Genomic DNA, 25070 nt, shown 5'->3' with positions numbered 1-25070 from the left:
GACTGTAGGAGAGCTCTAGAGGAGCTATTGGTACACTACTCAGTAAGACTGTGTTGGGTACCAGGGCACTGTGACATACAGGGAAATGAGGTAGCAGATGAATTGGCTAGACATGGTTCTGATCTAGATCATGATACTAGGGAACGGGGGGTTAAACCACCTATATGTCACTACTACAGGTAGAGACAGTAGAGCACATCATGTTCAACTGCTCTAGGTAACAGGGTCACAGACTTAGATGGCTAGGAAATAGATTTCTGGACAAACTTGGTAGTGTTGCTGGCTACAAACTGAGCAACATACTAGGTTTCATTAAAGGAATAGGATGGCTATTTAAGGGACGTTCCCTGCTGTTTATAACATCCGAAATTTCATGAAGTTTCTCGTTTGTGGCTCTAGAAAAGTTTCTCGTTGTTGATGTTAGAAGTTTCTTGAACTTCAGCAAGAAGTTTCTCATTGTTGACTGTAGAAGTTTCTTAAACTTCAGTAAGAAGTTTCTCGTTTTTGATTTCAGAAGTTTCGTTGGCTTCTTTGAATTTTATTTCCATTTTTTCCATCACAGCCGCAAACATTGCTGGTTGTTGTTGGACGGGTACAGCCCTCTATTTCATCTTTATACTCAAATTCATAAGATCCAATGTCACGCCGCTTGAATTCATCTATCAGCCTCTATAGCAACTGATCTTTGTTACCTGCCTTCAGCAGCTCCAATTTACTCAATTCTCTTTTGAGTTGTTCCACTTTTAGCTCCTCAAACATCATGTCTGCTTCTTATTTTGCAAACCCACTTAAGACACCAATTGTTACGTTTTTAACTTTTAAAAACGGTTTTATTTTCTTTAAATAAACTGTATTTTCTTACTTGTTTTTTTATTTGGAAATCCAGCATTTTGTTTTGTGGGAATAAGTCAATATTAAGTTTAATAATGATAAATTCTACAAAAAATTTTATTTTAAATAAAAAAAAACTCATCATTTGCCAACTTTTGCATTAAAACCATGCAGTTGCAGTTCTTTATTGAAAATAAATTTTTTATAAAAAAAAAACTGTACAAAATAAAGAAAATAAATACGAAATTTAGCAATGAAAAACAATAATACGGAAATAATAACAAATGAAAAAGAAAACTAGAAAAAAAGAAAAGGAAATTAGAACAATAAAAAAATTCAAGACGGAAAAAAAGAAGATTCAGGTTACAATAAAAAATGAAATCATTTAAAACTACCAAGTTAAACGAGTAGCATGATCCGTTTTACGTTTAGACATTTTGATATATCCCAAAAATTGTAATTCAGCAACAGCACGAGTAAAGCGGGCTCTATAATGACAAAAGAAATAATAAAACTTGTTTTATACATAAATATTTCGAACTTACTGTATCTGAGGATTTATTTGTTCTTGCTCCTCGTCATTGAAATCCACTACCGAACGAAAAGCCTGCAGCCAATCGTATAAATTTATCATGCGACCACATTCCAAATGTAATTTATAAATAACCGATAGATCTGGCAAAGTAGCCAACAATTGGGAATGTTCCCTAAGACCACAACATTTACATTGTAAATAAAAGTGAGGATTATTGAGGGCCATGTGCAGAGCAGCTCTGGGTGCTCCAATAATATTTCGTCTAACCGTAGAGATATCGGAGAATACAAACAGTTCATGCAATGTGGGTGCATTTTGCATGGAACCTAAGTGAGGCGTTACTATTTGCTGTTCTATATAGTCCAAAGTTTCTTGTACCGAGCGCGTAAACTCGGAGACCGGCTTTTGTTGTTTGGACATTTGTAGAAGTTTTTCCTTTAGATCCTGACGAGAAGACAATTGCTTTAGTTCATCGGGTGAAGTTACCGTTTTTTGCGATTCGCCACTGTTAGAAGCACTATCCATGCCAGCCATCACCACTTTGGTGATGAGTTCCTTTATATTCTGCAGCTTTTCCTGAACAATTTTCTCACAATCTTCGGCCAACTCTAAATGATGTTTTATTTCATGATCAAAGAAATCTTGTGTGGTTTTTATAGCTTTGGAAATTTTCGCCACAAATTCATCTTTAGACATAAACGATAGCATTTGCCATGATTCTTTAAACTCAGGTTGTGCACTTAACTCCTTGGCCATACAGTTGGCATACAATTCTCGACGATATTTGCCCAAAGGACATTTTGGCAAATCCTCTACCAGAACCGTAAAGAATTCCAGAAATATGCGCTTTAACATAAAGTATACATGACAATCTTTTAGAAGACTAGGTAATTTCTTTTTCAGATAGTTGTCGTCTGTCAAAATGGCTATAATACGTTTGCAATCATTAATACTCTCCACATAAGGACGAAAGGATAGTTGTCTGCGTATAGTTTCCATATCGTCATGGGTCATGCCTTTGATTTTGGTAAGAGAAGCGGAGTAATTGGTACATAGAGCATAAGCATTGCCTTGGAAATAGTGTTCCATGAGACAATACTAAAAATGTGGGTTTATTTTTAATATTTTTGTGGTGTTAAGTTAAAATTTAAAAAAGAAACTTACCTTAAATCCTTGTATAAAACCATTGACAGAAAAATCATAGTAGAGAAAGATGTGGGTAAGGAATTTAAATGCTTTGCCGGACAAATGGAAGGCATATTTAGGTGAGAGTATAACTTTCTCTAAGATCTAAAAGAAAATTTTATTAATTGTTATTGAGTAAAGTCCTGTTGCAATTGCTATTAAAAATCATTGACAACTGCGATCAATTGACTCACCTCATTTAAACTAACTGGAGCAGCTTGTGTTTGAAAAACTCGCAATTTTATTTTCGATGTAACATGATAGGGTAAAGCATTATGTACAGCTGTTATAGAAGTGGCCACACCCAGGATCATACAAAAGGGTAAATTACAACAATTGGCGCTTAAAATCAATATAAGATCTTGTAGAATGGCAGAACTAAAACACTCAAAGTCGGGCAATATTACAACCAACATATGGCGTTCACCAGTAGTAGTAGTAGTAGCACTATCACTTATAACGCTACTGGCATCCGTTTCAGATTCTTCATCATGCTGCTGAGAGGTAGTAGTGCTAGGATAATTGTTGCGATACCAGTGTTTCAATTGCTTCATGGTGCACTGTGATTTTCTTAAACGTTTGTGATCACGATCTTCATCTTCCTCATGCGGACCTTCGACAAAATGATGCACCATTGTCTCAACGGCTGCCTTAACGTTGGAACAATCTCTTGATTGTAGTATACAAATGCTGGCGGAAATTTTCTCATTAATACGTTGACCCAAATTATTAAATTGTTCTAAATGATCGGGTTGATTTATGCCTGTGAGCAGAGCTGCAGCTGGTAATATCTCCTCCATACCGCATGCGTCTTGTTCGCCCGTATTCTGCTGGACTACATAGTCCACTAGATCCTCTAAAGTGCGGACACTGCTGTCCTTTTGTAAGTTATCTATATGACATTGTATGTTTTGCCATATTTCACGATACACTCTATAAAATGGTTGATCGGTCACCTCCTTACCCAAAATGCCGGTATCTGTGACGGATGTTGTTCTTTTGCGTTTGGTAGTCTTTTTTGTTTTGTCCGCTCTAGTGGCTCCGTTTTTGAACACAAAACAACCCTAAGAGATTAAACAAAATTTAATTACAAATAATTTTTAATTTACCAACAATATGCCGCTTACCTTTGATACTGATATGGTTGGATCCATTGTTTACTATTTCACTTTTCCAGAGAACTGCACTCTATATATTTATTTTTCTAGTCGATTTTGCTTAAGTAGGCAATAATCTATTTAAAGTTTATTAACTTGTTTCTTTTTTTTTATTTTATTCTGCCAATAACTTTTGCAGAACTCTGCGATCAACCATCAGTAACACAAAAACAACAATGCGGCATTTAGCGGTATAAACAAAATATCAGCAACAGCTGTTGTTGACATTTACTTAAGTTCGAATTTAAATTTGGCGCCATTTGTGTATTCGAAGTTGGCTGCAAGTTAGTGTTGGTTAACGAAATTATTTGTCTGTGTAAAAAGGAATGAACAGTGGTGCGGGTTGAAATAAAGAGGGTAAATTTGAAACGTTAATTCAAATTAAAGGCAAAATTAGTTTTGAAGTATCGTAGCTTGTTTTTTAAGTAGAAAACAAATAATTAGTAAGTTTGCGTTGCGACCTGTTATATAAAAAATTGAATTTGCTACGATTCTATGTGACAAACATTATAAATATTTTAATATTTAAACAAGAATACATATGAACTATATAGAAAGTGTTAAAATTGTTCGCGTTGAAAGAAAAAGCTATCACGGATTTACGCTTTCCATATGTTTTGAAAAATACGAGTCGACATTATAAAACTGATAAGATATAGAACTTACAGTGAGTGATAATACAATGGAAACTTTTTAAAACTGTATTCCGTAATTTCAGATTTCAAAAACATAATCTTTATTAAATTCAAATTTACATGGTTTTCTATTAAAATAAAATTAGATCAGTTTTACTCGATTTCGAATTCGGTAATTCGGGCTCTGTTCTTTTATCGGATAAACCCAAATACAATTTTAGAGGTAGTGAGGCAGAACAAGGTTGGGAGACTGCCGAAGGGAAAGATACCAAGATAAGGGAAATATATCCAATAAGACAGTTAAGTTTGGCGGTGGCAACATTATGGTGTGGGGCTGTTTTTCAGGGCAAGGCATTGAACAAATGCATATCATAAATTATACTATGATTGGAAGAGTTTTTGCTCTATTTGTATTTCTTTAAGACCCTAGACACACATCTATGATTGTAACCAATCCAGAGAGGTACGTGTTATGAATCGGCTGCACTCTTCTCCATCTGAAAGAAGGTGTAACTTAATGTGAACGTGGATGTCGGTAAAGCTCGAACTCCAATTCTTAATCATTAAAAATATTGGAAACATTTTTAACTTCTATGTTAATACAACTTGTGGCCCTAGATACCAAAATTTGGTTAAACAAACAAATTGGTCGAGTGATACCCATTTCAGAACTAGAAGCTGTCAAACCCTGGATTTTGGACCTGAATAAGGATAATTTAGTTTCAAACACAATCTACATAAGAAATCGAAGTTGCTTCTAGTGAGGAAATATGCTGACACATCTGGAGGGATGATGAATCTAAAAGAGAATCTTTCGTGTATATTTTGAAAACAACTTTTTTTAATTATAACATTTTATTTTGTCATTCATGTTAATCAAATTTACTTTTTGCGCCACAGTACTTACAACTAGTGTTGCAAAACGTTACAACTTCAAATATTATCTTTATACAGTACTTTGTAATGGCGCTAAACTGTTAAGTTTATACAGTCAACATATGACAACTAAAATTCATTGAAAAGATTTTGTTTTTCTTCTGTCTGCTTTAACAAAAATTAGTGAAAATTGTTTATATTCCCTTAATAAATCGCATTTTAATACACAAATATAAACAAATGTGGTAAAAACAAACAATAATTACTAATATTTAATAGATTTCCATTATTATGGATGAATTAAATTTATATGACGATTTGGATGAGTTTCAAGAGCAGCAAGAAAAGGTAATTTAAATTTGTTAATTCCAGGAAATAAATGATCCTCAATTTTGTTGCATTTATTATTATTTATATAGAAATCTAAAGAATTGCAAGATGTAGAAGAAAAATATCAACAGTCCCTAAAAACTATAGAAGAGTTGCGGGAGGAAAATAAAACGCTGAAGAAAAATATTCAACGCATAGAATTAGGTTTTCAAAGTCTGCTGGATACAGCCCGCACAGAAATTAAACGCAAAGACAAAGAAATTGAACGTTTGCGTAAAGAGTGAGTACTAATTTTAAACATTTCAAATTAAATTTATAATTTATGTGCAATTTTGATTTTTAGAAAGGATGACATTTGCTTCAGACGCAAAATTCCACAAAAGGCTAGCAATAATAGCGGAAATCAACAGTTGGTACACGATGCAACTGTTAACAACCCCTTTAAGTCTGATAGTGTAAACAATAATAATGAAAGTTCAACAATTGATACTGCCACCATAAGAACTGCAGATCCATCTAATTATGATCTAAATACAGAAGTTAAGAAACGCCATCGTGGTCGCGATGAGGAACGAGATCATCAACCAAGTGACTATAAAAGGCATCGAGGCGCTAGAGATGAGTTTAATGACAAATTTGAGCAGAGTTCTCATAAACATACCAAAATTAAACATAACAGCGATGATGTCCAAAAAGGCAATAGAGATCTTTACAGAGAAACTGATAAAGACTCTCACTACCGGCGAGATCATAATAGAAATCGCAGTCGTGAACGTAAAGAATATGATAAAACTAGTAGCAGACATGGCAAGTCTTCAAAAGCTTCTCGTAGTCCCGATCGTTATGGCAGACACTCCGAAAGAAGTCGCAGTGGAGAACGTGACAAATACCAACATTTTGAAAGAAATCGCAGTCATGATCACAAAAACTCTGGTAAATATTCAAAATTATCATCAAGAAGCCCAACGCGTAAAAACACAGAAACTAATCGTGATGATTATCAGCGTGATAAAAGTTATAAAGAGACTGATAAATCCCATAAACAAATTGATAAGGATTTAGGGTAAGTTTGTATTTGCATATGGATTATGTATGTATGTATTTAGTTAGTTCAAAATTTTGTAAATAATCTCATTAATAAATTAACAGAAGGCATTTTTTTGTTAAAATCGCTAAAAAAATCAACAATAAATGTTTAAACTAAACAAAAAAAAAACTTTAAAGTATACAAAAAACTGTGTTTAAAATATAAAACCTCACTATTTTTCCAAAAAGATTTTGACCATAACTTATTCAAACAAAAATTATTTGAAAACTGTGATTTTCATAAAAATTTTGAAAATAAATTTTCTCTTTATATTTGTGAATCAGGTCCATAATGCTTTCATAGACTAGACCAACCGAAAAGTATGTTAGGGTTACTCGTTTTTTTGAAACCTTTAATCCGAACTATGAGTTTTGTCCCTAAAATCTTGAGGAAGAAGAAAGACGTTCGATGTTAGAGGAATATTGTGTAAAATATTTCTAATTAGAATAGTGATCGAATTATGTAGGCATTTTGTTAGTTACACTTAATTGGCAGACTGGATCGACCGATATATTAATTCACTCGGTATTATTGAGTTATGGGTTTACATTAGCAACTGACTTTTTAGTGATCTTCTTCATCTCTCTATTTTGTTTGACCCGGAGAGGAAATTCACTGTCACTCGACTTACAAATGCTAGTCGAATACCGTCATTTATAAAAATATTTAGCTGAATATGCAGACATAGGAAAATACATAAGCAGTTTTTAAAACCCAGTTTATGATTTTTGGCAAAATAACACGAGATTTTAGACCTAATACGATCCTGCATACCACAGATCGAAAATAATACTTCCACAAAGCCAAATGTTAGAAATGATTACATATTTTCACTTGTAATATATTAGATTGTTATATACGGAAAGCTCAGTTGAAAATCAAATTTGGTGAACAATTCAATAATAGCAACACTTTTGGAATCTTACATTATGTCCGCAAGTTATGGTCGTTTCAGAAATATTAATTTGGCCTACTTGAAATGAAGAGAGTCATTAAAATTCAATAAAAATTGGAAAGAGACTAAGAAGCAATGGTGTGATAATCCTTTTTATTTGGTGGTTGGATTTCAAGTAGGAGCTAGAGACAGTAGAGCACATCATATGCAACTGCCCTAGGATACAGGGTCACTGACTTAGATGGCTAGGAAATAGATTTCTGAAAGAACTTGGTAATGTTGCAGGCTGTAAACTGAGCAACATACTAGGTTTCATTAAGTGAATAGGGTGGCTATTTAAGGGACGTTCTACAGCGATTCCAAATCCGTAACAAGATCTTTCTTTTCTCTTTTTACCAAACGGTTTTGGACTCTTCATTTTTTTATTCTTATCTATCTCACTTTTATATCTATTGAAGATAATCACAATGGACTCCAACGTCTCCTAGTGGAAGTGCACATAGTGTACAACAGTACACCCCTTCCCAACCTAACCTAATGTATTTTCTATAGAAGTTGTTGTGAGAAACAGTTGTTTATAGAAAATCGCTTTTTTTTAGAATATTTTGTAACAGTTTTTTCTATATAAAATTGCCTGTACAACAGACATTTCCATAGACAATTTTAAGTATAACAGTTTTTTTTTTACAGTTTTAGAGTTTTTCTAAAGAACAATTTCTAAAGATGTAGTATATCATGTTTCTGATACGATTTAGAGTTTCGAATTTGTTTTATTTCAATTAAAATGTAAGAGTAACAAAACAAGTTATACAATTCCCGCAGCCTAATGAGCTAATAAGCTAGGAATGGATTGATTTTCAGACAACAATTCATTATTTCTTCTATGGCCAGTTTATATTTCAGAATGTTATCTCATCGAAAACGTATATGAACTCATTTTATTTTGACGTTTAATAACTTATAAATATTATTAAAATTGCTGCCCAAAAATTCGTTTTCTAACGCTCCAAAAATGAGTGTAATACCTAAATTTTTCAGCCATTAAAAATTATGGAGTTCATACCTAGTATTAAAAAAGGATAAAGAATAATGTTTTATAATTAATTTTTATGATTTTTTAATAAATTAAATAAAGTGTCCTTTAAATTGCATACAAACGATTGTATTTACATTTAAAAATGTAATTCGGTAAAAAGTTATTCAGTTATATGGTTTAATTGAATTAATTAATAGGCAATATTCTTTTGTAAGTTTTTATGTCTATTGGACTTAATTATCATTTTATTCAAACCTAAAGTTTTTTCGAAGAAAATCTTATCGCAACTCATGCCTTAAAGAAAATTTGAATTAAATTATCGAAAATAGCAAACAATCGAATCCAACAGTTACTGACGATTTTTCTTATCTTGAAGCAATATAAGCTGTACAAACACAGCATAATATTTACAAGTTAACAGAGAACGAAATGAAGGAATTGAAAAAGCTACAAGTACTCATAAAATCACAGATTCTCAATTGCTAGAAAATCCTATCAATAATAAACCAACTTTCTCTAAAACAAAAACCCATTTTGAAGAAACTTATTTAGAAACAACAACAATTGTTGAAGATAATTTTGAATGGAATTGAAATTGTAGAAAATTACAACGAAAATGGACCTTATCAAAGGGTCCTTGAAGCTGTACAAAGAGAAGAGAAAAATAGTTCATTATTAATATAAAAATATTGGCAAATTCTCTCCTCGTTAACAGATAATCAAGCAACATCCTCTTTAACTGAAAAATTAGACACTACTGATTATACAATGTGTCGGATTTGTCAAAAAATACTGTAAACAATAGGGACTATTCAAGATGACTTTAAAATTGTACAAAATAAACAGCAAAATTCTTCCAAGCTAGAAGCTGAATCAGAAAAATTACCCCCAACTGAACTTGCATTTAAAGTAATTACAAAAGATGCAACGATTGTTAAAATCATTGACTCCGAGAAATACTGACGAACATTTTTCTCAATCTAATGCGAATGCTCAAGAAATTTCTTTAAAAATTACCAAAGATACTTCTCAAGATATTACAAATGAACTAATAATTCTACTGCATCTGAAGTCGATAGCTCTGATTTAAAACAAAGCAATTTGTAATGAAATTCAAGAATTGTCAACAAAAACAGCAACAAAAGATTCTAAAAGAGACTTACACACCTAATTTCATTCAAACCTGTCTTCAGCACATTTTATTATTACTTCAAATAAAAAATTTAATAAAAAAAAATGAAGAGTATTTTATACTTTTTATCTCAATCGGTCCATATTCAGGTCTTAAGATGTTATAATTTATAGTTGAATTGTTGTTGTATTTATAATGTTGTAGTGGGACACAGTATTTGGGAAGAGTTGTAATTTCTGCCTGGGTTGATAAGCGATGTTTTTGCTTAATATTAATATTCGCATATTTAAGTATCTAATTTCTATATTTTTCTTTATGTTTCTTAATTGTATAGAGTCTAGATTTAAATCTTTTTAGCAATTTAACATCGAATTTAAACATTTTTGTATCTTCTCTTTATTATTACAGCAAACAAAAATCAAAAGATTTTAAAGAAAAAGAAGAAAACAAAAAAACAATTTTAGTTAAAGAAACTGAACTTAAAAGAACTGATAATTTACTAAATGAAAAAGCAAATATGCAGCTGCCTACTGACAATAAAACAAAAGGAATTAATTCAAGAAACTTAAAAAATCTCGATAAAAAAGAAACAACAGAAATTACATCCTCAGACAATTTAAAAATTGTTACTATAAATGAAGAGTTAAGTGAGAATCAAACCAATAATTCCGAAAAGGAACTAAATAAACAAAGTGAAAATATCAAGCAGCTGGAAACAATACAAGCCTTAAACCAATCCTCTGTGCCAGAGCCCAGCAAAATTTGTACTCCCCGTAAAATAGCATTATTTAATCAACTTTTTGGACAGACGCCTAGCGAAAGCAGTACAACTGCAACTAGCGGTAATAGTACAAATTCACTTTTAAATAACATTAAAGGCATACTGGCAAAATCGTCTCCAGTAGATGTAATAAGTTCAGCTACTACTTCACCGGGTGAATACACAGACATTAGTAGTGGTAAGGCGACTCCAAAAGAAAATGCTATAGAAATTGTAAGTTCAGGCAGTAATACACCACATGTTAACGATGATGTAAATGATGAGCTACCTACTCCCAAGAGAATTGACATTGATATAGATGAGTGCTCTATTCCCACTTCAAATATTCCTCAAAACATCAAGACTATCGCCTGCGTAGATTTAACAGAAATTGTTGATGATAATATTGAAAATGAACTGGAATTTATACAAATACCTGGACTGGATTTGTGTTTTCAAAGTAAAAATAAAGCTAATTCAAGTGAAATACAGGAAAACGAAGATATAATTTCTAAAGATCAGAGCAAAGCTACAACAAAAAATAATAATTCTGAAATAAATGATGAAGTGAAAACATCACAGGAAAAACTTACAGAAGAACTAAATGAAGGACATGAATTGGAAACTGATAATAAGCCAGAGGCAACATCTTGTGCAAATTTTGACATTGATAGTGAACTCGAAAATGAAGCAGATAATATTATAGAGCAAGAGAGCTGCAACATAAATGAAACACTTGAATTGTCACCATCTGAACAAGATATTTCTAAAGAAACTACTGCTGCTAATGCTGAATCTCTAAAACCCGTTCAATTGGAGAACAAACTTAGTGAAATTGCAAATAATTTGACTAGCGAAGTTGTAATCGTTGACTCTGTAAAATCTGGCAATGGTTTGTCTTTTCAAAATCCTTATAATAAAGAAAATGACAACCAATCTTCGAAGAATAAGTGCTCTTTAGAGGAAGATGAGAATATAAACGAAATGAAAACTAATCTTATAGCTAAAGAGAAACAACTATATTTACTTGAAGATGGAAATGAAAATAGAGCAACAAAGGATGCTGAAGATGAAACACACACAAGTTCTAAAGATGAACTTCAAGCACAGACAAAACAAAGAACTATTAATGCCACCATATCAATTGAAGAATCAAAAGTTGGAGCAGTTGCTCAGGCATGTTCGTCTTCTGCAAAAACATCTTGTCAGGAAGATGACCAAAATTTTATTAATTTTAAATCTGGAGACAAAAATACCCTTGTTATTGATAATATTCTTGCCAGTAATTCAAATTCTAAAGAAAATCTAGTTGATATAATTGTAGAATGTGACAAACAACTTGAATCAGCAAGTGAAGCTAAATTATCTAGCCCTGTGCCTTTAAAAGTTATAACAATAGAAGAGCAACATGAAGCATTATCCCCCTGCGACCCGGCTTCCGCTTCTAAATCTATATACAGTAATATTAAGATTGTTGAAGAAAATCTTGCCACAACATCAAACATTAAAGAAAATTTAAATGAAATTGTCGATAATAGCAAACAATCTAATCCAACAGTTACTGACGTATTATCTTCTCTTGAAGCCCTAAAAGTTGTACAAATACAGCAGAACGAAGCTTCCTCCTTATCGCAAAAGTTAGCTGCTGCTACCTTTGGGAATGAAAGAATTGAAACAGCTGCAAGTGTTAACAAAATCACAGATTCTGATTTGCTAGAAGATCCTATCAATAATACATCAAGTTTCTCTGAAACTAAAACTCATTTAGAACCAACAACAATTGTTGAAGATAATTTGAATGAAATTGAAATTGTAGAAAATGACAACGAATCTGAACCTAAACAAAGGGTCCTTGAAGCTGTACAAAGGGAAGAGAAAAATGGTTCCTTATTAATAGAAAAAGATGGGCAAATTCTCTCTCCGTTAACAGATAATCAAGCAACATCCTGTTTAACTGAAAAATTAGACACTACTGATTATGCATTAGAAGCGAACGCAGAATATTTAACTGGTGCTGAACGCACTGAGTCGGATTTGTCCGAAATTACTGAAAACAAAGAGGACTATTCAACTATTCAAGATGACTTTAAAGTTGTACAAAATAAGGAACAATATCCTTCCTCGATAGAAGCTGAATCTGAATATTTAACTGCTGCTGACAGCACTGAGTCGGATTTTTCAGAAAATACTGTTAACAATGAGGACTATTCAACTATTCAAGATAACTTTAAAGTTGCAAAAAATAAAGAAGCCGACACAGAAAATTCACGCCCAACTGAACTTGCATTTAATGATTCAACTGCTATTGAAATCATTGAATCCCATCTCTCCGAAAAATTATTGAATATTGAGGAAAATTCCTTTGAATCTAATGCGAATGGTCAAGAAACTTCTTTGAAAACTACCAAAGATATTGTTGCTCAAGATACTAGAAATGAACAGCCTACATTAGAAATTAACAATTCTACAGCATATGAAGTCGATAGCTCTGATTTAAAACATAAAGCAATTTGTAATGAAATTCAAGAAATATCAACAAAAATAGCAATAAAAGATTCTAATAGAGATATTTACACACAAGAGCCAAGTATTTCTACTCTAAATGAAGATAATAACAATGAAATTTCTAAAAAAATTACGGGTTCACATTCAAGAGGGGAAACTTCACCAACGGCTCTAGCAAAAGATTCCAAGATAATACCAATATTGCAATCAAGTGAAACTTTAACAAACAACACAGATTTAGAAGCGAAAGAAAAAACAAGCAGCATCCTGGAGAACGACACTGAAATCACAAATGAAACACCAACACTGAAAGCATGTGATTCCTTAGAAGTTAACGAAAATAAAGATGAAACTAAAGCGGAAAATAAAGGTATGGATGTGGAAGAAAAATTAAGCAGCCATGGAAATTATGCAACTGAATCATACGTTGAGGAAACAAATGAAGAGGCCATAGAAGGAATTGCGGGTTTAGATGCGAAAAAGAATATAAACAGCAGAAAGAAGGACGAGAGTACAACTAAATCGCATACTGTGGAAACATCAACTGAAGATCCAGCAAATGAAAACTTTACCATTCAATCTAATGTTTCTGAAGCACTTGATACAAATGAAGAAGCAAACATACCAAGTTCAGGTTCGAAAGAAAAATCAGGCAGCAATAAAATGGAGGAGACTATAGGGGATTCTTTTGTTTTAAAAACTCCATTAAGAACATTAACAAATGATACGACAAATAAAACTCTAAGCGTGAATACAAGTGATTCTGAAGCTGAAAAAATAAACAGCACCAAAAATGAAATAACAAAAATGTCTGCTCAAGATTCTGAATCCTTATCCCTAAAAGCATGTGATACCACAGCACAAGCAGAAAATAAAGATGAACATACAGCTGAAATCTTTGATTTAGTTTCAAAAGAAAACACAAATAGCAAGAAAGGTGATGCAACTAAACCAGTATCACACATTGTGGAAACTTTAACAAAAGAATCAAAATCAGAAGATAAGAATCACGAGTCATATAAATCAATGCTTGATATGACTACTAAAGATGAAAATGTGGCTGATAAAAACGTTAATTTGGAATTAACAGTAAAATCACCAACAAAAGAAGCAAATGATGAGGCAATAAGTCATAAAAATAATGTTACTGACACAGCTTCACATGAAACGGAAACTAGAACAACTATACCAAAAGCTGCTTTTGAAAATTGTAATTTTGACACAGATAGAAATGTTGCTATTGCAGTAAATATAACCGATGAACCAGATCAAATGGAATTTAAGGAAACTTCATTAGGGAATAATACTCAAGTTTCCCAAATAATCGCAGAAGAAAGAACTACAGAAATGATTACTCAGATATCAAAATCACAATGCTCTGAGGCTACATTACAAAAGCTAAATCAAAAATCAATCACTGATATAGAAATGGTTGCAGAGGCATCAAACTCGATTACTATAAGACCAACAGATGTTTCCATTGAAGTTAAAACTAATTTAACTGAACAAAACAAATCCGAAACTGATTCCGGTGTTAACAAAGCAACACAGAATTCTCCAAAGAAAAAACAAACTAATTTTTCAGAAATTTTAAAGAAACAACTGAAAGAATATTTCGAAAATAAGGACAAAAACTACACCGAAAGTAATGCTAATATTAAAACCAGTTCGAAGATGATTCCAATAGCTTTTGAAAATAAAAATGAACAAAAACTCGATAACAAGTTTACTAAAGCAATTGAGAAATGTGTTTTAGAAACCGACTGGGGTCAAACAAAGAAAGATTTTGAAAAACAAAACAACAAATTTAAATCTTTTACTACTAAATTAAGTGATCATAACATTTCTAAAGTTGCTACAGAGAAAACAGCAAACGATTTCGAAAATAAAGAGGACAAGAAGACACTAAAAGATTTCGAAATTAATGAAAGTAAACAAACTGAAACTGTTTCAAATCAAACTCATAAGATAAATAATGATTTAGAACCTCATAGAGTAGAGTCATTAAATAAAGGGCAAGAGCAAGTTGCTACAGAGAAAACTGCAAATGATTTCGAAAATAAAGAGGAGAAGAAAACACTAAAAGATTTCGAAATTAACGAAAGTAAACAAACTGAAAAGGTTTCAAATCAAACTCGAAAGATAAATGATGATTTAGAACCTCATAGAGTAGAGTTATTAAATAAAGGGCAAGAGGAAAAGAACTTACATGATCTGCAAAATAATTTGTTTAAGAAACCTTATACCTCTGCAGTTGTAGCCTCCCCTAAGAAAAACACTACAACTAGTTTAAAAAATAAAAACGAGAGGACACTAAAAGATTTCGAAATTAACGAAAGTCAACAAACTAAAACTGTTTCAAATCAAACTCAAAATATAAATGAAAATTTAGAATCTCAAAGAGTAGAGTCATTAAATAAAGGACAACAGGAAAAGATGTTACATAATCTACAAAAAGATTTGTTTAAGAAACCTCGCATTACTTTAACAGCCTCCCCTAAGAAAAACACAGCAAAAACTAGTTTAAAAAATAAAGAAAAACTTGCCAAATCTGATGAAATTACTGGACAACTTGCAAATAATTTTAAAGAAGCAATTCCTAATCAAAATATTGAAATCAAAGATAAAAATACAAATGATTTCGAAGCTGATCAAACTGATATTGTTATAGATCAAACTCCAGAAATAAATGAAGCTATAGAAATTCCAACAAATAAAGAGGATAATCAAAAGGAAGTTCCTGAAAAAGAAATACTAAATATCAAAACATCTTTAGACTTAGTATCCAACAAAAAGCCAACAACGACTAGTTTCAAAACTAAAAAAGAAACTTCTTTTAAATCCATTGAACTGAAAGCTCAATATTCAAAACAACACAAAGAGCAACATGCTGCAGTTGAAACTCCCTCGGTATTAGAGCAACAATATACAAATACTGAATACATTGGAACCTTAGAAAGTGTCAACAAAGATTGTGAATCAAATTTAATTGAAAATATGCCAGTTAACTTGCATTCAAAAAAAGCTTTACCCGTTGATACTAAAATGTCTACTGTACTAAATACAATATCAAATCGAGTACAAAAGACTTTGGGAGATATTGAAACTGCTATAACTAGCTATGAGTCTGAAGCAGATAATGATAATATTGCAGATAGCGATCACCCAATACCATCTACATCTGCCCAGAGTTTATTTGAATCAATGGCTCACCAAGTAGGTGAAGTAACAAGAGATGAAACTCACATACAAAAGCAATCATCAATCGAAGAAGCTGTGCACAAGGAAGCAAAAATAATAGAGGATGTTGTTAAAAATTCTAAAGATATTTTAGATATGGAAAAATCCAGAAATGTTCCTGAAGAAATCCTTAAATCAGGCTCGAAATTCCTAAATAATAATTCTATTTGTTCAGTTGAGCAAACCTTAACATGCGAACCACAAGTTGAACACACTCAAATTATATGTGATGACAGAAATCAAATCAACAAAGATTCCAAAACAATTCCCTTGTCAGCCGTTGTTAATATTGAACACAGTCCACTGAAAACAAAAGATTTGTTAACAAATGTTTCAAAACATCCAGTCGAAACACTAAAAATGTATAGTCCAAATAAATCATTTAAGAAATTAATTACTAAGGAAATTAATATGGAAGGAGAAATTGTGGAAGTAGTTACAATACAGATGCCCACTGATTCAAATGCTGCCAACTCCAATATAACACAGAATATCTTGGATAATATAAAGAAAAATCTACAAACAACTGAAATTCTAACTGGAGTAGAATGTTCTTCAAGTAAAGATCAGCAAGCTGTGAAATTGGCTACGAAAAGTAACAATTTAAATAGTCAGTCTAATGAAAATAGCACTGCACAAAATAAATCTGAAATTTCTACAAACGAATATAATGTTGAAAAGAATATTATCGAAAAATCCCCTTTAAAAGAATGCCAAAATACAGGAAAAGAAACTGAAATTACTCTCAGTGAAGAAGCTCAATACCAGACACCCAAAAAATTGCCAACCACACCAGGCAATTTGAATAAAATTTATAAGATTGTCCAAGTCAACTTTCACAAAATGGCCTCTAACCAACCGGAAACGTTTAGTACTCCTCCAGCACTACCCTCAATTTCCACCACTTCTCCTACGCCCTCAAATTTTAGTGGCATATTTTCGAAAAAGTCCTCCCCCATTGTCGCTACAGAAGATGATTTCATTAAGTCTAAGAAGAAATCACCACATTGTATTGCCAAACCTAAAGAGTACATTTTACCGGCGGCCAGTGTTTTGTGTAACGTTGACAATTTGGAGAATGCCACAAAGACAAACAAGAAATTGCACTGGGAATTGTTGGATAATAAAAATGAAATGACAGAAATTGAAGATGATGCCGATATTGATAGCACAGATGAGGAAGAGCCTAAAATTAAGGAAGAGCCCATAGAAAATGCTTCGACATCACCAAAACAGTCCAGCCAACAAACTATAACCAGTGGCCACAAGTTACAGAAATCCTCACCATCCGAAACAGACACCCAAACAGAAGACGAATCCCTATTGAAAGATTTGAGAAGACAAGCGGGAACTTACAAAAAATTAAACTTTAAGTCTTCGAAAGTTCGTAAACCTAAACAACGTAAACACAAATTGCCTAAAACTGTTAAATCTAGACTAAAAGCTATAGGTATGAGTAATGCAGACACTTTCATAGATGGTAATCTGATGATACAGAAGCCTTTCTCCATTGTTATGCCCAAGAGACCGGTTGGCAGACCAAGAAAATTAGATAATTGTTCTAAAATCAATACAGTGGAAAATAATATACCCAAAAAGAAGAGAGGACGCAAACCTAAACAAATCATAGAAGAAACCCAAAAGGAACCATTACAAGTTAGTTTCAAAACAAAAACTAATGAATCAAATGAAAAAAGCAAAGAAACCGATGAACAACAACAAACTAACAATACTACCACTGCAGAGTTTAAATGTGACCAAAATCGTGATCATGAATCGTTAAATAGTAGCGATAGAAATATTCCGGAAATAAATAATATGGAAAATTCAATGAAAATACTGTCAACGTCCGTTGAAAGACTGGAAATCTGTGATGAGTCTTGTACATCAAAAGGTAAGTGTTTGCATGTTTTTGTTTGTATAAATAGTTTTGGTTTGAAAGATATATTAGCTACAAAATATTACAATATTTAAATGAATTTTATATATTTTTCTATTATTAAAAATTTGTAATGGATTTCTCCTGATGTTTCTTCATTTAAAACAAATTCTTTGCATACAAGTAATTCTTGAATTTTACAGAATTCAAATATTTATGTATTTGAATCTTCTTTACAAAGAATTCAGTGGTTTGAGAGCTCATATAAGAAACCAAAGTTCTCAGAAAAACAAATGAATATGATATATGATGTTTTAGGAATTAAAAATTGGGGAATGTGTAAACAAGTTTAGCCTTAAAATAATCTTAAAAGAGTAAAGGTGAAATATCAAAATCTTTAAGCAGCGAGGAAAACTCTAAATCCAACCTTTTATGAGTAGAGTAGACATGTTTTGAAAATAACACAAAAAGTATATTTAAGTGAATATGAAGACCCAATTTTCGAATTTAGAGAAATCCTTCTGTCATTAAGCGCTACCAATCTTTTAATTTAAAAAAATGGGATATCATTGAACAATTTTATTCCGCTGTGGTTCACAAGAAAAGGTCTACCGGGGTCAAATCGCATGATCCGGGTGACCAGTTCACATCACCTTCTATGATATGAAATGAACAGTTGTGTGGCACGTAGCTATAAAATCACATGTCGTTAGTGTCCATATCATCCAATTTAGGCCAAAAGAAGTTGGTAATCATCGATGCATTGGACGATTTTGGGTCTCACGTAAATTGCTATCATCCCAAATTCGATAATTTTGTTGATTGACATACCCATTCATCCAGAAATGGGCCTCATGAATAAAAGGCAGTTAATTCGGCTTCAATTATATGGCCGCTGACAATTGTCCAAGTTCGGAAGTACCTATTGGAAGACCCTTTACAAAGCGAGAGTAGTATTGCGTGTATATTATAATATTTGTATTGTGTCAATCAAAATATATTCCCCCGATAGTCGATTATTTCCACCAGCAACATAAACTCTTTACTTTATACCTTCGTAGCAGCATCTTTCGTGTTGAGCAAAATCCAGGACAATAGTTGAGCTAAAACCGGAATTGTTACGGATTAACACCATTTGGGAAATATCAGAGAGTATCGTGATTGGAGGAATTACTCGAGGAAGCCATTTTCTGTACTTTGTTTGACCTAGGTCTACATCAACCGAAGGAAATCAGACTGTGGCGGTTAATGAGAATTTATCGAACGCCTCTTCAATGATCTTCAGATATCATCTAAGAAACAAGAAGTTGAAAGGAAGTACCGTGAAATTGTTACCTTAGCTGCTGGACGCTTTATCCATACTGCTCTAAAATCCACGCACTGTGAACCTTCCGGGAGAAGCATTTCAATTAGATGAGATCGATGACAATTGAAGTACCAAATCTGACCACGCAAATATCTCACGGTTCTTTTCTTGCTGAACATTTAACTACATGCAGCCTGTAAGATACACAATACTAAGATACACAATACCACTTGTATCTCATAGGGCTTAAACCAGGCCTTGTAAATTACGAACTTTGTGGATCGTGAATTAATTGAGTGATAGGTAGTCGTAGAATTTAGAGACATGTATGCTTAGAACACCTTATAGTAAATAAGGAGATCCTCAGGGAGAACAATACTTGCTATTTGGATCTCATAGGGCTTAAACCAGCAGATGCCTTGTAAATTACGAACATTGTGGATCGTGAATGTAGTCGTAGAATTTAGAGACATGTATGCTTAGAACTCCTTATAGTTAATAAGGAGTTCCTCAGGGAGAACAATACTCGCCACTATAAAGATATTCATTGTGTATCTGTGTGGCCGGCAGTTCAGAGAGTTTGGAGAGAAATGCTCAAAATCACGTAGAGACAAACAATGAGTCCCTAAGGGTAGGGTCCTGTTGAAAGTATATGAAGATAGAAAGCAATTCGCTTTCTTCGATGGAAATGAAGAAGCATTTTTTTTTTGTTTCCTGAGTTAGTTTATTAAATGTGCAATATTCGTTAATCCTCCGATCATATACATATTTCATACATATACTGATTTATAACCATATTTAACCAAAGTGCTAATTAAACTCATAAAAGATTCACTAAAATTCATCATGGAGTGCACTTTTCATAAAGTATAAATTTAAAATAAACCTATAAAGAATTCATAAAAATATTTTCTTTTAAATTATTTCATTAGATATAACGTTACAATATAATGTACAATATATAATCTTACCTCAATCAAATTAACAAAATTAAAGAAAATACATAACAAAATAATAACAAAAAACCAAACCCCACAATATTTTCAATATTTCAGATTCTGTTAATGAGAGAAAATCCTTCGGAAAAGAGATCGAAGATTGTAAATACCAAGATGCCAATAATACATCCATGATTTACCACAAACATGATTCTTCAACGGAAGATAATGCATTAGTAATTAATACATCAGTAATAGAAAATCATGCAGCTGAATGTAATAAAACGTTGGAGAACAAGGATAAAGCAGAGTCATTAAGTGAAAAACAGAAATTCATAGAGAAACACATTACCTCGCCGAATACGGACTCGCGGAAAAAACATCAAGATGTTGCTTCAAGCAGTAGGGAAGCTCAAGAAAAACGTGATAGTGAGACAGCAAAATTGCCAGCTGATAAGACTGATCTACACATTGAACCCTCAACTACGGTTTCTATTAAAAAACACCATGAAGTTCCTTCAAGTAGTAAAGAAAGTCAAGAGAATCGCCTTAGTAATAAAAGCCACAGTGGGCCAGAGGAAATTAAAGAGAAATCATTGAAATCTAAAGCTTTAATCAAGCCTTTAATGAAAAGGAAACTTAAATCTAAAATTAAAAATAAGGTAACGAATTACATATCACTGGAAGATATTGGTATTAAAGTAAGACCTCTCAAAGGACATTTATCCTCATTTCGTATACCGAAAATTAAAAAAGACACTGAAGAAACTTTAAATAACTCTTGGAAATTAGAAACATATGTGGAGTTGGAAAAGGAAGGTTATAAGGAACAAGTTAAACAAACAGCCGAACATACAAAGGAAAGTAATGACATGAAATCTGTAGTAAATAAAAAGGATTGTCAGCAAGACAAGCAGCTGTCATCAAGACAAAATGTTTCTAAAGAACGGGAAACTAGTAATATTAAAGAAAACAGTCAGCAAGCCAGGAAATCCAGTAATATTAAAGCTCTGGGAAAAGAATCGAATATAGAAGCAGCACCAGAACAATTGAATAAACAACAAAGTAAAGACGAAACTGAACGTCCCAGCAATTATATTATTAATATCGATAATAAAACAAAAATTGGCAAAAGGAAACTATATAGTCCAGATATGTACGATGAAGGGGACAAGGAGGAAATAACGCATACAGAAAATAACAGTTCTCAAATGTACCAGGAACAATGTAAATACCTCAGCAAAACCCATGAACTAAATCCGGTAAAACTTAGGCGAAAATCTGTACATATCCCCAAGCATATTCCAGATTCCAGCCACAACACAAACTCGGACAGCGATGAAACTCGTTCGTCTAATAAATGTACAAAACCCCGTAGAAAATCAATGAATGTGCATAGAAGAATTTTGGATTCCAGTTGTGATGAAGACGATGACACTGATAAACAATCTTCTACAGAAATTAAAACAAATCAAACAATTTCTAAAACGGTAGTTGATATACAAACAAAGTTTAATCAACAAAAAGAAGCAAAGACTTCAAATATGAATGAAATTAAAAAACCATTGAGAGGTCGCCGAAAATCAATGTATGTTGAAAGACCAGCAGTATTGGAAGCAGTTGAGTCAGAAGAAACGGCCTCAAACACGCGCCGTAAAGCTCTCCGCAGAAAATCAATGTATATGGAAAGTCCTGCTTTAGAAACAGTTGAATCTGAAGAAAAGGAATCAAATACTCGCACTAAAGCTGCACGCAGACAATCAATGTATGTTGAAAGAACATCATTGGATGATAATGCAGATACTTCTTCAAAATCTAAACTTCTTCCAGAGCCACAACATACCGTAGACAATTCAAAATCAGCTGAGAATAATAATAATGATTGTGATAAGAAACAACTGCAAACAGAAACTATTAAATCATTTAAAATGCGCAGGAAATCAATGTACACAGATCCAAAATCTTTAAACATTTCTAAAACGGAAATAGCTAAAGTGACGGACAAGTCTAACAATTCATTAACGCAAGACAGTGTTCAGCAATCTAGCAAAACAACTAAAAACCATGACTTGGAACTGCAAACTAACAAAGATGGAAATCAAAATGTAGAATTATCAAAAACTTTGGGCAAAAATTTAAATGAAACTAACGATAAGATGGACCAAACAACAAAACCTATAGCTTCATTTAAAATGCGTAGAAAGTCCATGTATGTGGAAAGAAATTCTCAGAAAAATGAAGAAGTTGTCAAGGATAAAACTGATGAAATAGTGGAGAAGAAGGTTGATGATAGCAGTGAACAAAACAAATTAGTTTCTAATACCCCAATCGTATTGCCACAACAAAAACCAATTCAATCAATGCGAAGAAAGTCTACAAACCAACGGAGCAATTCGTTGAATAAGCTAAAAGACAACAGCCATCAAATGGATACAGATTCTGATTCTGAAATTCTAGTGTCTCAACAACAAAAACCCAATAAAATGCGAAGAAAATCTACAAAACAGCAACCTAATACAGACATCAGCAGTGGGAATATAAGCTTGATGAATAATACAGAAGATAAAAAAGATTCAGTTGAAATTAGCAACTCAGAGCAAGAGTTAAAGAAAACATCTGAAAATAAGAGCAACCAACAAAAGGACTCAGGTACTGATTCTTCAGTTATATTGACACAGCAAAAGTCTCTTAAAATGCGTAGAAAGTCTACAAATCCACCACAACATTTAGATTCATGCAGTGTGGACCGAAATTCGTTGAATATCGTAGATTCTAAAGAATCAAAGAAATCTAAACAAGATGTGGAGAAAAACCCTGACAGCCAACAAACAGCTGCAGATTCTCAATCTTCAGTTGCAGTGGCACAACAAAAATCTATTAAAATTCGCAGAAAATCTACAATAGAAAGACGAGATTTAAGTTCCAGCCAGGTCGAAACAGATTCGTTTATTGATGAAGAAACTAAAAAGGTTTCAGTCGAATCTATTAAAACTAAACAAGAAGTAATTAAAAACCCTGATCAAAACATTGAAAGCAATCAGAAGATGGTTTCAAAGTCTGAAAAATCCATTAAAATGCGTAGAAAGTCTACAATTGAACGGAGCAATGTTGAAACAATCGATACACCCGACTCCAACAAACCCAAGCAAGTATTACAGAAAAAGCAGCAAGATATGATTCCCAACATAGATAATATCGAACAAAAGGATCCATGTTCCTCTTCTACAGATACAATGTCACAACAAAAACCCCTTAAAAATCGTAGAAAGTCAACAAATCAACCACAAATTACAGATTTCAGCAGTGCTGATCAAAAACAAGAACCCGAAAAGGATACAGCTGCAGACTCTAGCTTAACCATACACAATAGTCGTGCCAAGGAAGCTGATTCCGATGCTTCCCTAGTATTGACACAACACAAATCCATTAAAATGCGCAGAAAGTCAACGAATCAACGTAGAATTTTAGATACCAGCAGTGATGACGATGAACCCCTCATTAAAAAATTAACTGTGATAACAAATGAACCTAAAGCTCCCAACACAGCAGTGGGCAAACCGAGACAACGTAAAAGACGCGTTGTTAAAGTTTTGAGCACATCAATGGAGTCACCAGCTAATTCCTGCCAACCTTCGCCCTTCACCTCACCCACCCTCAATCATCCCATCTTTAATACAGAAGTTCCGACGCAAAGTAATGAATTTGCCGCCTCCATGCCCATGACACCCAATCAACAAGACGATAATAAATTCATGGAGATCGATTCGAAGTTACACGAAATCTTTCAATCGCCACAATATACCGTTGATTATAAAATTTCACCAGCTGTGGATGCTTCAAATCTAACGATTTTACCACCGCCAGCCTTAAATGATTCCAAATCGAATGTGACAATAGATGAAACACCGGATTTCAATCGGGAAAATGATCAAAGTTCTATAACTATGTCTCAGCTAAATGAGTCCAGCACATCAACTTTAAATGATACGACAACAACACAAAATGGCAGCGAAATCAAACATTTATCGTTGGGTACTGCTGATTATCGTTTTGAAAAGGTTTCCGATAATGTCATCAATTTGTTTATATCACGTAAGCGCAAACGTAAGCGCAATAATTTAAATTAAATTTAACTAAATTAATATTAAAAAATACTGTTTAGTAATTATTTAGAGTTAGAAATTATTTTAGTTTTATGTTTAATTTAAACATATTTTCAAAATTCAAATCTGCAATAAGATTAATATACCATTTGTTAAATACTATTTGTTTATTAAAGATTTTTGAACTGATTTTAACCATTTTTGTTTGTGTTAAAAAACAATAATTCTGAATTACAGCTATTTTTAAATCCACTTAGCCTTACTATTTATGTGTTAACAATATGAATTTTTTTTTTAAAGTATTTATTTTTTTTAGTTTTAACGTTAAAATAACAACTCAAAATATTAAAATAAAGAGTACTCCTTATTTTTAAATTAATAACAATGAAGTTATATTTACTTTTTTATCTTCATATTTCTGTACATTTCAGTAAGTATGGAAATAGTATTATTAATAGTTCTTTTCTGGGCTTCGCACAGTGGTTATACGATTTGGCACAGCCGAATATAACACTCTTGGGACTAGTTTTTGGTATAAAAATAATCTACATTCATTATTTAACCTAGCTTACGCTAACATTTTTGTTTTTCACTTATTGTTTATTTAGTCTATAATCTAGGCTTAACTTAGTTAGCATCA

The 25070-nt window shown here is 32.6% G+C and overlaps 2 protein-coding genes across 2 annotated transcripts; one reads left to right on the top strand and one right to left on the bottom strand.

The window, feature by feature from the left end:
* Positions 1–975: 975 nt before the first annotated feature.
* Positions 976–3882, bottom strand: Orc3 (origin recognition complex subunit 3). Its single transcript, XM_065513162.1, has 5 exons — positions 3679–3882; positions 2746–3615; positions 2531–2656; positions 1377–2464; positions 976–1319 (listed from the first exon to the last, which is right to left on the bottom strand). The coding sequence occupies exons 1-5, from the start codon at positions 3703–3705 to the stop codon at positions 1223–1225; spliced, it is 2208 nt and encodes a 735-aa protein (XP_065369234.1). The 5' UTR covers positions 3706–3882; the 3' UTR covers positions 976–1222.
* A 1550-nt stretch (positions 3883–5432) lies between these two features.
* FLASH (FLICE-associated huge protein) lies at positions 5433–24815 on the top strand. The gene is made up of 5 exons (XM_065512656.1): positions 5433–5567; positions 5639–5829; positions 5893–6612; positions 10108–18098; positions 20445–24815. The coding sequence occupies exons 1-5, from the start codon at positions 5511–5513 to the stop codon at positions 24452–24454; spliced, it is 12969 nt and encodes a 4322-aa protein (XP_065368728.1). The 5' UTR covers positions 5433–5510; the 3' UTR covers positions 24455–24815.
* Positions 24816–25070: the final 255 nt, after the last annotated feature.

This window comes from Calliphora vicina, chromosome 5 (assembly GCF_958450345.1).
Source record: "Calliphora vicina chromosome 5, idCalVici1.1, whole genome shotgun sequence".
NCBI classification, from domain to species: Eukaryota; Metazoa; Arthropoda; class Insecta; order Diptera; family Calliphoridae; genus Calliphora; species Calliphora vicina.
This window is presented reverse-complemented; position numbering and strand designations above follow the sequence as displayed.